This window comes from Microchirus variegatus (genome assembly GCF_963457635.1).
Source record: "Microchirus variegatus genome assembly, chromosome: 3".
In the NCBI taxonomy this organism is placed as follows: Eukaryota; Metazoa; Chordata; class Actinopteri; order Pleuronectiformes; family Soleidae; genus Microchirus; species Microchirus variegatus.
This window is the reverse complement of record NC_139804.1, coordinates 5,104,187-5,116,885: the sequence shown is the minus strand read 5'-3', so window position 1 is coordinate 5,116,885 and position 12,699 is coordinate 5,104,187. Positions and strand designations below refer to the sequence as shown.

General features: G+C 40.7%; 1 protein-coding gene across 1 annotated transcript; it reads right to left on the bottom strand.

Moving 5' to 3' along the window:
- Positions 1–6,002: 6,002 nt before the first annotated feature.
- napab (N-ethylmaleimide-sensitive factor attachment protein, alpha b) lies at positions 6,003–12,417 on the bottom strand. Its single transcript, XM_083886773.1, has 11 exons — positions 12,213–12,417; positions 11,059–11,138; positions 10,854–10,970; positions 10,533–10,579; positions 10,351–10,428; positions 10,147–10,202; positions 9,728–9,812; positions 9,525–9,629; positions 9,330–9,398; positions 9,100–9,150; positions 6,003–7,150 (listed from the first exon to the last, which is right to left on the bottom strand). The coding sequence occupies exons 1-11, from the start codon at positions 12,308–12,310 to the stop codon at positions 7,049–7,051; spliced, it is 888 nt and encodes a 295-aa protein (XP_083742899.1). The 5' UTR covers positions 12,311–12,417; the 3' UTR covers positions 6,003–7,048.
- Between the last annotated feature and the right edge of the window lie 282 nt (positions 12,418–12,699).

Here is a 12,699-nt window from a genome sequence, read left to right as displayed (position 1 = left end):
ATTGGCCATTTAGAGTCTAAACATGTGCTGTGTGTATTAAGATATGACGTATTTATAGTTTGGCAGCGACGTTGTCGGCGGTGATCAGCTCCGCCTCTGTGGACGCTCGGTGTGCACTGTGAGCCGGCACAGAGCAGCTTCGCTCGGCCTGTCCTGAGGACCAATCGCAGCTCTTGCCGTCTCCGTTGTCCCTTGACGGAGTGACGGACACTTAAAAAATATTTTGTGCAGTCAGAGACGACGCAGAGGCTCTTCGACAGGCTCTGGGTCGACGCAGAGGACTCTGCGTAACCTGCAGAGCACTTTACGCAGGAGTATAAATTGGGCTTAAGTGTCCGTCACTCCGTCAAGGGACAACGGAGACGGCAAGAGCTGCGATTGGTCCTCAGGACAGGCCGAGTCACAGTGCGCACCAAGCGTCCACAGAGGCGGAGCTGATCACCGCTGACAACGTCGCTGCCAAACTATAAATACGTCAAGTATAATGTGGCCTTTATTTAATCTGTTTACACTGTTACGTTATGGGGACTCAACGTCCTTGTGGTGATAAAAATCAGTAAGGTCAGAGTAAGTCTCCAGGAAATGAATGTAAGTTAATGCAATGTCCTCTGATCTCATGGAAACCAGACTGTGTGTGTGTGTGTGTGTGTGTGTGTGTGTGTGTGTACATGTCTTAAATAGGCTGTGTGGACCAACTGTCCAGCTAACCTACCTTTGTGAGGACATTTTGGCTGGTCCACACAACTTTAATAGGCTTTTTGAGGATTAGGACCTGGTTTTAGGGTTAGGGTTATGGTTAGATTGAGGTTTTTGTTAGAGTAAGGGTTTCTCTCTTTTTTCAAAATTTAGTTTATTATTATTACTTAATTACATTAAGATTATAGCTGACATGATATTCCAACTTTATTCTCAACATTCCAGGCATAATGGCCAAATACTGAAGTCAACATGGCGGGTTTTATCTCGTCATGGCAGAGATCCTGCACGTATTTTACAATAGGAGTCTTGTTTTTTTTGTTTTTTGTTTTTTAAAAGAGGAAGATAACATCGAACTGAAACGCTTCAGTGCTTTTACTTTGACACACGTACAGGATGTGTTGTGTGTGTGTGTGTGACACATGTGACAGATACAATGGAACTGACCTGCAGTTCACTGGAAGCTGTCTTATGTACAGTTCAATTGCAGGAATCTATTCTGAAGAGCCTCACCTGGATCTGAAGATCTCCAGGGGGCACAGAAATCAAATCCACTCCCTGGTGGTGCAGTGCAGTACTACAAGCTGGGCATCATTTTGTTGTAAACCTATTAAATAAATAAATAAAGAAATGTCTCACTGTAATAACCAGCTGAGCTTCAGTTTTGTTCAGCCAGACAGAGAAATAAGGTTTTTTCACGACACGACGTCTGCTGCCGCCTGACATCCTGTATCAAACAGGAAGCATGTCACGTCACGCGACCCCTCTGAGGAAGACCACAACCACACAAGGCTTCAATCTGTCTGACTACCAAGAAGACAGTGAGTGGGTTTACATGCACACTAACAAAAAAAAAAAAAAAACGATTACTGGCAACAGTCGGGTAACTGGAATAAGGCAGGGGTCTCAAACTGGCGGCCCCCCCAATCGATTACATGCGGCCCCCCCACTTAATATCATGTTATAATGAAAACATGGCCCACGAACTCACGAGGTGATAGAATATAATATATGTTTGCTAGCAATGTTTATTATAACAGTAATAATAAGACATTTGGTCATAATTATCCCATTATTAAATGTATCATATACAACATTCAATTATATATACATAAATACACTTGTTAGGGCCCGAGTCACGAATGACAGTGGCCCCGAAACGGCTCCTAGTACAAATTTGAATGACAGTTGTCCACACTATTATTTATGTCATTTCAAATAAATGTCTGTTTTTCATATTAATACATACATTTTGCATCGTAAATAGTATTATTAAGTATACATGTGGTATTGTGAACAGTTATCTAGTCCAATAGATGCGCATTGGCCCCCAGGTTATTTGAGTTTGAGACCCCTGGTATACATGTCTCCAAGAAATGAGATTATTGACGGCAATAAGCCAATAATGATGGATCACTTGAATAACCAGATAACTACAAAAACCCGATAATAATTAGTTTTTTTAGTGTGTATGTGAACACACTCACAGTGAATATGTTCAGACTCAATGATAACCAGCTTAATCTATTTGATTTGGCAGAGATTTCACGCTGGATTCCCCTTATCCAGGCTTGGGATCAGCACTATAGGACCACAACACTGGATCTGATCCAAGGACTTCAACTGGCAACCGTCCGGGTTTCGTCCATGCGCTTCCCCCAAACGGACTTAAAAGGAAACATTGATAACGCCGATGTTTGCGTTCATGCGTTGACAGGAATAGTTACCGTCAGTTACACGCGACGCATTGATTGAAGGCCTTTGGGCAAATAAATAAATCACGACATATAGTTTCAGACGTTGGTTTTCTAGAGGGTTAGCGGCAAATCACACAACTCGGGACTTCAGTGTTTTGATACGCACAATGGCGATATATGAGAAGAGTTGCATTCTTGTGAAACCGATGCCAGGAAATGCCACGCCGTCGCTGTCGTCGCCGTCAGCCGGCGACGAGACGATTACAACATGCAAGAATATGAGATATTGAGTGATGACAGAGAGAGACGTTCAACGTCACGATTCACCGCTCAGTCGAATGAATGCGCCGACTCAGGTTAAAAGGTCACGTTCACTGCTTAGTACACGTATTTGACGAAATGTTGATCCAGTCTTACAATATCAACCCACCATCATTCATATATGACATATGTCGTTTCTTACTATATGGTGATCATTTTAGAGCTGCGACTGACGATTATTTTTTATTATTTTTTAATCGGTCGATTATTTTCTCGTTTTTGTCCGCAAAACGATTTATTTTATGTGGAGCAAAGAAACAAAGACAATATTCACATTTAAGACGCGAAAAAACAATAAGTTATCTATGTTTTAGTGATGGAAAAAAGCTTCAAAACGATGAATCGATTATCAAAACAGTTGACGATTCCCTCACTAATCGATTAATCGATGAATTGTTTCATCAGCTCTAGATCATTTATTACCTTTTTTGAAGGCCTTTGCAGCTGCAGACGTCCCCCTGTTGTGCGCTGCTAAGGCTGCTGCATCAGCCTCTCCCAGTTGGCAGAGCGCCGGTAAACTTTAAGAACCTACTAGTGTCCGTTCTTGCGTTTCCTGGATTTAAAAAAAAACGGCGTCATAGAGCTCCTTTAGTGTTTGTGATCCAGGTTAAGAGAAAAAAAAACCACTGATTTGCACCTGAACTGAGCAAGCTCATTGGTAATCGGTAGTGATGGCAGGGCAAAGTGTAAAATCTGATGCTTCATTTTAATAAAAAACAAATTTGAATTTGCCTGAGGTGATTATCTCACACTCTGGTGAGATGCTCGTGGCCACATCCTTCTCTCCTGTGGCTCATTAGGCAAACAAGGTTAGTCCAAAAAACCCGGGCAGGAGGAGGAGGAGGAGAACCCCCGCGGGGGAAGTGCAACAGGTGAAAAATAAACCACTGCACCTGAGGTCTGTGTGTGTGTGTGTGTGTGTTGTCATGTACGAGCTTTTTGAATGTGTCAGACAAGATTCACAGGATGAATGTGGCAAGTGTGTAACGTGTGAAAAAAAAAAAATTGTGATTTAAAGGGACACTGCGTAGTATTTATGGGTTTATATAACCCAAAATCCACTCTTTTATACATATTATGTGCTCCTGCATTGTCTAGTCGCTGTATAATAGTTTTTGTTTCATTTTCGTAGTGTTTCAAAAAGTCATGTAAAATAACATGGTCGCGGGCCGCGGTTGCATTGCCACGACGTCGCGTTTCTACGGGAGCCTGTAAGGACAAACGCGAGAGAACAAATCAAGCGTCGCTTTACTTGTAGCGGAAGTCCCGCCTCCACTCTCTCCGCTTCGTCTGCTACGGCCGCGGCAGCTCGCCCTCTCCCTCGCCTCACGAACCTCATCTGCTGACACGGAGAAAGACGGCGAGGACGACATTTGACCGGCTGAGGACACCGTATCGCTCAGGGAAGGGAGGGGGTGAGCAGAGGAGCAGTTCGTTGTTGTAAATTTCTCGCCTCTCCTCTAGATGGCACTATAAACTACTTACTTCACCTTTAACAGCTTTTTTTTTTACAAACAACCAGAAAAACATCACAAACCAGCACTGCTCACTTGCCACCATCTTTCACCTGGTGATTTACAGTTCAAAGACAGACCAGAAATGATGTGTGTTGAAGTACTTACTATAAAAAAAACAAACCTCCAGAAGAATACACAAAGCTGGAGAAGAGCAGCACCGGGCTCCTGCTGACAGGTTCACAAAGCTGCTGTCGTGCTCCTCAGTGGAGGAAGTGATATGAACACATGCACCGGCAGATTTCAGGCAGACAGAGGACACACCCACCACGATGCTTCACCCATAGGCTACAGGGTTATTCTTGATATGGAAAATGGATCATTTGTTGAGTGGGTTTTAATCTGATGATGTTTTCCCTGACTCATGCATGTTGAGAAGCTGAAGCCCAGGTCTTCGCTGTGAAGATCGCTTTGAAGATCGCTTTGAAGAAATGATGTCGCCGTTGTTATCTGACAGCATGAAGATATGTAGGGCTACGGTAAAAGTATACTCATGAGTGACGTTACATATCGACAGAGGTGGAAAAAGTACTAAAATATTGTACTCAAGTAAAAGTACCAATACTTTGATGAAATATTACTCAAGTAGAAGTAAAAGTAGTCATCTGAAAATGTGCTCAAGTAGAAGTAAAAAGTAGTTCATTTGAAATGTTGGAAATGTTGGAATTGGAATTCACTCTTGTAAGCGCCGCGGGTGTCCTGCCAGACTTCCGGGCATTGTGTCTAAAGACGTCACAATGGCGGGAAATTTTGGCGCTGACGCGAAAAGCGTAGTGTAAAGTGTACGAAGGAGTATTAGGGCCAACCCAAAAAAAAAAAAAAGAAACAGCCGGTAAAAACAAAAATCTGGCACAAGAAAAAAAATTTGTCACAAGAAAAAAATAAAAAAAACCTCTCTGGATCGCACGCAGGTGCAACCATCGGTACCCGATGCATCTGCCCTATTCCAGCTATTTCATTTTGTATGAATGCGGCCACCTCCTCCAAATTTTTATGGTTTATCCCCCTGAACAAACCAAGTTTCCGACACAGTCTCTTCAGCAGCCATGGCCAATTAATTGGCCAACTAATATATTTTTATGCCGGATTTTTTTTTCTTTTTCATTACTTTTTTTTGTGCCATTTTTTTTTTTTGCACCGGCTTTTTTTTGTCTGACTTTTTTTTTTTTCTTGGGTTGGCCCTTATACTCCTTCGTAAAAGTGGGTCTAAGTTGAAGTAAAGATGGAATAGAACTCTTCGAAGACTTGCAAACAGGATAAGTTGCAGAAGGCCTACTGAAAACGTTAGAGTGAAGAGTAAACCGGTTCATCTCGAGATAAGCACTTAATTAAGGGGGCAGAATTACCATGCCATAAATGACGGCCTATTGTACCTTTAAGTGCTTGTTACGTCCTACTTGATATTTTTAACAACCGGCATCAATGAATGACACGCTGTGCTACAGCAGATAACCTGTTGCTTTGACGACAAGCAAATAACCTGCTTCTGAGGAAGCCAACATCAACAAAAACATAAAATGGAAATGCGGGTTTAAATTGGAGAGTTTCCTGATAATATTAACTGTGACTTGTAACTAGAAGCAGTAATATGTAAATGTGCCACAGAACCACCACGTAGATAACAGAGTAACTGTGCATTTGTAAACAGGAACATTGAATCATTGTGGTGGAGCCTGTGTCCGAGTAATTCTCTGTAACCAACCCGGTTTGATTACTAAAAGAAGAAGGGAAAAAAAGACTTGTTATTTCTCTTCTCACCAATATTTTTCCACGACAATTCCGATTTTTATTATTGACAGGAAACATCACTGTTATACAAATTATTTAAGACAAAAATCATCCGGAGGATACACGGGCACAGTGTTCAGATCAGTAAAGCTTCCTCGTCTTCACTGTATTGCATTTGGTGCAGGCGTTTATTCGCAGCCTGTTTTAGTATCGACAGAAAACAAACAAATCAGACAATAACCAAAGAAATAAGGCGCGAAATGTCTCGATTCAGTGGAAAAACGTCTCCGTTCAAACCAAACCATGCAAATGTCTTAAAAAAAAAAAAAGGGTCTTTTGTGGAATAAAAGCACTTTAAATGGAAATGGCAAAATTAATTAGCTAATTTATCAACAGCTCTTGATAAAAGCAGCCATTATTAATATTATAGTGATATTTCTTTATTTTTTTAATTGTGTCTATCTTTTCATGTCCTGAGAGAGGAAGAGGAAGAGGCAGAGGAAACATTTGCCATAGAATAACCTCGGGTACTCCCGGGGCTCTCTGCGTGAGGGGAGGAGGAGCTCAGGTGAACTGGAGACAGCACGATGTGACCTGCAGTAAAAGTACCAAGAACAACACGACTGCTTTACTCCTCATGAGGACTTTTTTTGGTCGGTTTCATTTAATCAAATGCACATTTTCTGGAAAATAGAATTTGCAGGTCTCAAGTGTCACGTTGGTGTCGTCCCATCCATTTTCATACACTAACGAAAAAATAAAATAAAGCCTTTATATTATATTACGCTGGTATTTGGTATTGCAGCCCAATTATGTAAAATGTTAACTAATACTAGGCCAACACAGGAATCATAAAGATATATCTAACATAATGTGTGCAATGTGCACTCAGGAAGGTAGTGTTCATAACTATAAAGACCATTGTTGTTGGAGGTTTGAGTTGAGCAGATTAAAAAAGGCAAGAAAGTATACTGCAGATGGTAGGAGGAGAACTGTCTGTGAAGGAATACACGGGCTAATGGTTAAAGAATTAAGTGGGAGTGGCCGGCTCGAGGCAAAACGAATCCTTCGTTTGTCGAGAACGGAGGGAAGTCAGCGGAGGTCGCTCTCCTCGTCCTGTATGGTTTTCTTGATGCGCAGCAGCATGGTGGTGAGCCACTGATCCAACCGAGAGATGGTGTCGTACTCCTTCACCTGAGACACGAGAAACGACGTCATCAATTTTATTTATACAGCACTTCTAAAAGTAGACATATTATACCCTATTTCTCCAAGCTAACCTACTTCCCTGGTGTCCTAATGAACATGTCTGTGACATGCTTTGGTCAAAACACCTTAAGGATCAAGCACCACAGCAGTTCAATCACTCTGCCAAAACAGCCCTGTTCAGAACGCTTGCTTTTGAGCGCCTGTCTCTTTAAATATGCAAATGAGACACAGGAAACTACGTAAGCGTCACGGAGGCTACGGCAGCTAACAGCAGTTAGCATTTGGAAAAGCCATTTGCCGACTCTAGCCGGCACATTGCCGTCATATATAAAATGTAAATCCTCTGAGGCTGGACGTTTGTGTAGAACTCTGTGCTGCACTGTGCAGACAAGAATAGAACACTTTGCGGACTTGCCCTCGGACAAAGCGGAGCTCCGCGAGACAATTCCAGGAATGTCTCATTGTGATGTAGCAACGAAAAGGCGGACCACAAAAACATGACCGAGTTATCTTTTTTCACACTTTGCCTACTCATAGGGCCTCCAGAGTCACAAATATAAGGATTAAAATGATTAAAAAGTTGATTTTGCATAATATATCCCCTTCAACATTCTTGACAATGTGACAATGTAAAAAAAATAAACAACTAAGGTGAATAAAACGGGTGAATTGAAACTAGAATTCAAAATCAAACAAACAAGGTTTGTGATTTAACCAAGAGCAAAAAGGGAGTGCGTTTCCAGGGCCGTACACACAAACACAAGTTCTGTAGAATCCGCTTAAATTCTTATCGTGTTGGCTTTTCATCCACATGCAAATTTGGGGATAAGGCAAACTAGACGCGCTAAATTGACCGTGAAAGTGAATGGTGGTTTGTCTCCATGTGGCCCTGTGATGGACTGGCACCAGTGCCTCCTGTGACCACTCATGTAAGGAAATGGCATTTGGGGAGCCCTAAAAATGCTATTTTTGGGAAAAACAGGTGGTAAAATGTAAAAGAAAAAAAGAAAAAAAAATTATTTATTACTTCGTTGCCCCTGGCTTGGTTCTTTCAGTCTGTGACTGTAACATTGTAATAGAGTAAAGTTTTTTTTTTTTTATGCATGCTCAACATCTCCTGTGTTTCTGTGGCAGCGTTACAGCGCCACACAGAGGTTTGGTGGATGTACTACAGTGTTTAGACTATATTGTGGATGAAGACATTCCTTGAAATATTTTAAGAACGGAAAGAAGATCATAAACGTTACTGTTTGCTTTCCCAGAGCGTCGGGGCTCCAACTCCTTTTGTCCGAGTGTGTTTAAAAATGCTCTCCAGCTCAAAAACATTCAATGCGAGGGATGTATTTTGCAGGTGCCACAAGGGGGAGCTAGCATTTCTGTAGTTCATTTAAAATGTCCCTTCCCTTTAAAATGTTCTCTACAATACATTTTGTGATGCATAAAACCTTCTCTTTTTTAAAACTCATGAGTGATTTCAGAACGTTTCCGTCTGGGAATGGTTTTAAACTAGTAAACAAACATTACATTTATTAAAACTATATGTCATGCTTCTTATTTTAAACATATACAGATACATTTTGACTAAGAAGGTTGGGAAAATTCTGCAAACTTGTTTGGGGACCCAAAACAAGTCTCCTGCTTCCCATCTGTGGGTTCCGACCAAGTGCTTGGAGATTTAAAATGTCAATTTTAAAACCTACATTGCAATAATATTGACACTTATTTTAGTCAGGAAAAAGGTGACCATCTAAAAGAGTGTGCGTATTACTTTGAAGCCTAACACACATTTGTTTGTTTGTTGCCTTCAAGAAAAGAAAAAGGGTAAATCTTTTAGACTCTAATCACCAATCAATACTTTTCACTGGTATCCCATCAGTGTGAAATCACAGAGACCCAGCATCATCGAAAACCTTGGCTATAATTGATTAACTCACTGAATCAGTATAGGCGTCCACCTTCTGTTCTTCATAGGCATCTAGAAGTTTCTGGTGAGATAAAAACAGTTCAGTTCAAGCACTGTCAACACTTTTTAAATGAAAACAAGGACAGAAGTCACAGTAAAAAGGAAACAGAGGTAGCATTCAAGTCCGACTGTTTAATTAAACCTCCTGGCCTGGATTTATACTGTTATATTGTTTCAGGGATTAAAAGCCTCAATACCAACCTTCAACAGTTTGCATTCTCTCGAGTCTGAAAAGGCTGGAAACATTCCTTCGTACTTCTGCACCGCGAGCTGAGTGAGAAGAGGAGGAATATTATTATCATTATTATTATTATTATTATTATTAGAGTAGCAGATCACACTACTGCATCTGCCGTGTATGTACTGTCTGGACACAGGTTCCATGACATGGCTCACCTTGGCATTTAACATGTCTATGCAGAAGTGACAGAGCGCCGCCTTGAAGAAGTGATCCTTGGCACTGTATTTCAAGAGCGTACTGTCCATCGCGTGGGTTCCAACCTAAAGAAAATGACAAATCACAGGTCTGTTTAGTTACTACAGCCCTTAGTGGACCGATCACATGGTTAAAAAAAAACAAATGCTGCATCGTATCTCACCTGTTCATAGATATCAATAGCTTTTTGGTACTGTTCCAACTGAGCTGCATAGGTTGCTACTTTCAGAAGGCACTTGTTTGCTGAACTGAGAGGGAGAGGTGGGGGGAAAAAGAGAAAAAGATTCTCAGCCAAAAGACATTTAATGAGCTCAAAGAGCACAAATTAACACAAACACAACAGGATTTGAGCTTATTCCTTCACTGAATCCGTGTTACTGATCGGATTGGACTTTCTGTATTAATAAAATGCTTAATTTCAAGATGTTTTAGAATCATATAACAGAAAGTATTGCCATTAGTGTGACTGTAATACATATGAGATACTGGTTATGGGCCTTAATGATTTATATATATGATATTTTGAATCATATTTGTATACATTAATATAAAAAGAGAAAGAAAAATCATCTTAATAGTCACCTGGTGGACTCTTCCCCTTTGTAATAATCTGCAGCTTGCTCGTAATGAGCGACAGCCTGGATTGGAAACAGGAAATAAGGTAAGGTAAGCACAGCTTGAACACACACACACACGCTTATAACATTTGATTATTATCGTTATTGTTCATTTGAAAGAGTGGAAATCAATATGTAAAGCAGAAAAAAGTTGATTATTTCCTCCGACCTTGTCAATGTCCACGAGCTCTGTCTCGTATATTTCGGCAATGGTGATGTGATGTTTGGCTGCAATGGTGAAGCGGCCCTAAAATCCAAAATAAAGAGGAGGGATATGTAAATCAGACGCTAAAAACACAAAACAATTATAAAAAAAAAAAAACCTCTTCTATTTCTAACATATTTACTCACCATATCCGTGTATATCTCAATAGCTCTGTTGAGGCAGTTTATGGCCTCTGTTGGGGGAAAATAATGATGTTAGTATACACAGAATAACACTGCAAGTGTCTACACGTTTGTTTAAGCATTGTATATTATAGGATTAACAAAACGACTGTTAAAAATTTTAATAAAACAGTTGATTCTGTGGTTTACTTCTACATTTCCCCACAGCAAATGATTAATCTCGTTCCTCATGTGTGATAAAACTAGTAAAAAAAAAAAACCGGTACTACACATGAACTTCAGCACTTGTATGTTTCTGTGATGGTGAGGCGGCGTAATGATTACCTTGTGGATCTGCTTTTTTAAAGGCGTTCCCAGCATCGATGTAGTTTGTCGCTGCGTCGTGTTTGCTCTGCATCTGCAGGTGAAGGCGGGCGGCTTGGGAGAAAGCGTTTCCTGCGGCTGAAAAAAGAAAAAAAATGTCCACCACGTTAGAGGACGGAAAGACTCCAACAACACTTTTGTTCCTTCACGTTTGAAATATTCTTACCACACCAGTTCTTGGCCATCTTGTACATGTTGGCTGCCCTCACGTACATGTCACAGGCCTCTTCAAGCTTGGAGGAACCCCTGTGTGATGACACATGTCGTCAGCTATCCGACACAGACTCCTATCACATCACCAAGGCGGATACAGCGGCATCTTCAAACCTCACCACAAACTCTAATGTAATAATATATCTCTAATGTAAAATCGCTAATGTCTGGTATTGATTTTTCCACTGGCAGACACCTGAGAATCAGGGCAGCTGTTATTTTTTCCCCTCCATCTGATAAACAGTATAATAACAAACAATACACAAACTGATTATCTTACTGATCGTACAGATTGTTTTTTGTTGCTTGCTAACCTCTGAGCACAAAATTAAGTTTATTATTAAAACTACTTTTACATCTAATTTGCACCACCCATGATCACACGTGTATCTTGGTTCTTTCAGTGGTTTACTTTAAATCCAGAGGAATAACAATAAAGGTCGATTTTATTTAAAGCTCCCACTACATTTAAGACTCTTCTTGGCGGTTGTGTACATACATAATGATTCAATGGGAGTCAATGACAAAGAAAATACACATAAAAATGCCTAAGGAGCACACTTTATATGCAATTAAAGAATTCTGGTTATATTTTATAGTGTATATACACTTGTGAATAGTTTTGTTGTACTGTTGTACTACCAGAAGCTTACACACATTTATCCAGGCGATGGCGCCACAGCTCCAAAACTCCCAAGCACACAGTGTTCCAGAGGATATGGAGCAGCACAGTTTAATGTTATCTAATGTTATTGAATGTCAACAATATTATCACCTGGCAGCTGAGTCACGTTTAAATCACCGTATAAACAAACAGAGCAGCAGCTCCACTGTGTAACTGAAGCAATATACTGTATACATACAACCAAGTTGGGTGTCAGGATACGTATTCTGCAGTGACCCGAGGGAAAATAACGCTCAGTACTTATGTAACATTACTTATAAAGATATAACGGTATATACTGCGTAATGGTAACGTGTCGTTAAGATCACAGAGTGTGTGATGAAGAATGTAGTCGTGTGTTTTGACAGATAAATCCACCTTCCGCTTCGTTGGCCCCTTCGCTTGACAAAATTAGCTTCACAGCAGCTAGCTAACATACTCACCCAAACATCGAGCCGAAAAACGACTGCGACGACCGTACTTTCTTCTCGGCTTCGGCCATTAAGCTGGTCGCTTCCTTTTCTTTGCCGCTATGCTCCATTTCTGTGTCGCTGCTCCGATTCAGAGAAGAAGAAGAAAAAAACAGGAAAAAAAACGAAAGTCAACAAACCTGCTAACCAGAGCTAGCGGCAGTGGATTAGCCTTGTCACATCACCAGTGGCGAAAACGTCATCACCCCCTGTCACGTGACACGCTGTACACACAGATGCTGCGTTCAAGTGCGTGTCTGTAACTTTGATTAATTCACATCCCCCGGTTTAAATACGTTGCTACTCACCGGCTCAACTAACCGGCATAAACTAACCACGTACATGTATTTACAATCACAATATTATACCAGTATATATATTTTTTTTTACCACATCATCATCTGTTCTGATCTGTTCCCGACAACGACAAAGCTATTTTACAACAAATTCTAAAACCAAG

Bases quoted from the DNA above. Each gene is read 5' to 3' on its own strand.
- napab (XM_083886773.1), bottom strand. From the start codon at position 12,310: ATGGAGCATAGCGGCAAAGAAAAGGAAGCGACCAGCTTAATGGCCGAA. The intron at 9,630-9,727 runs GTGAGATACGAT...CATTTTCTTTAG, and splicing joins CTATTGATATCTATGAACAG to GTTGGAACCCACGCGATGGA. The intron at 9,399-9,524 runs GTGAGCCATGTC...CTTCTCACTCAG, and splicing joins TAGACATGTTAAATGCCAAG to CTCGCGGTGCAGAAGTACGA.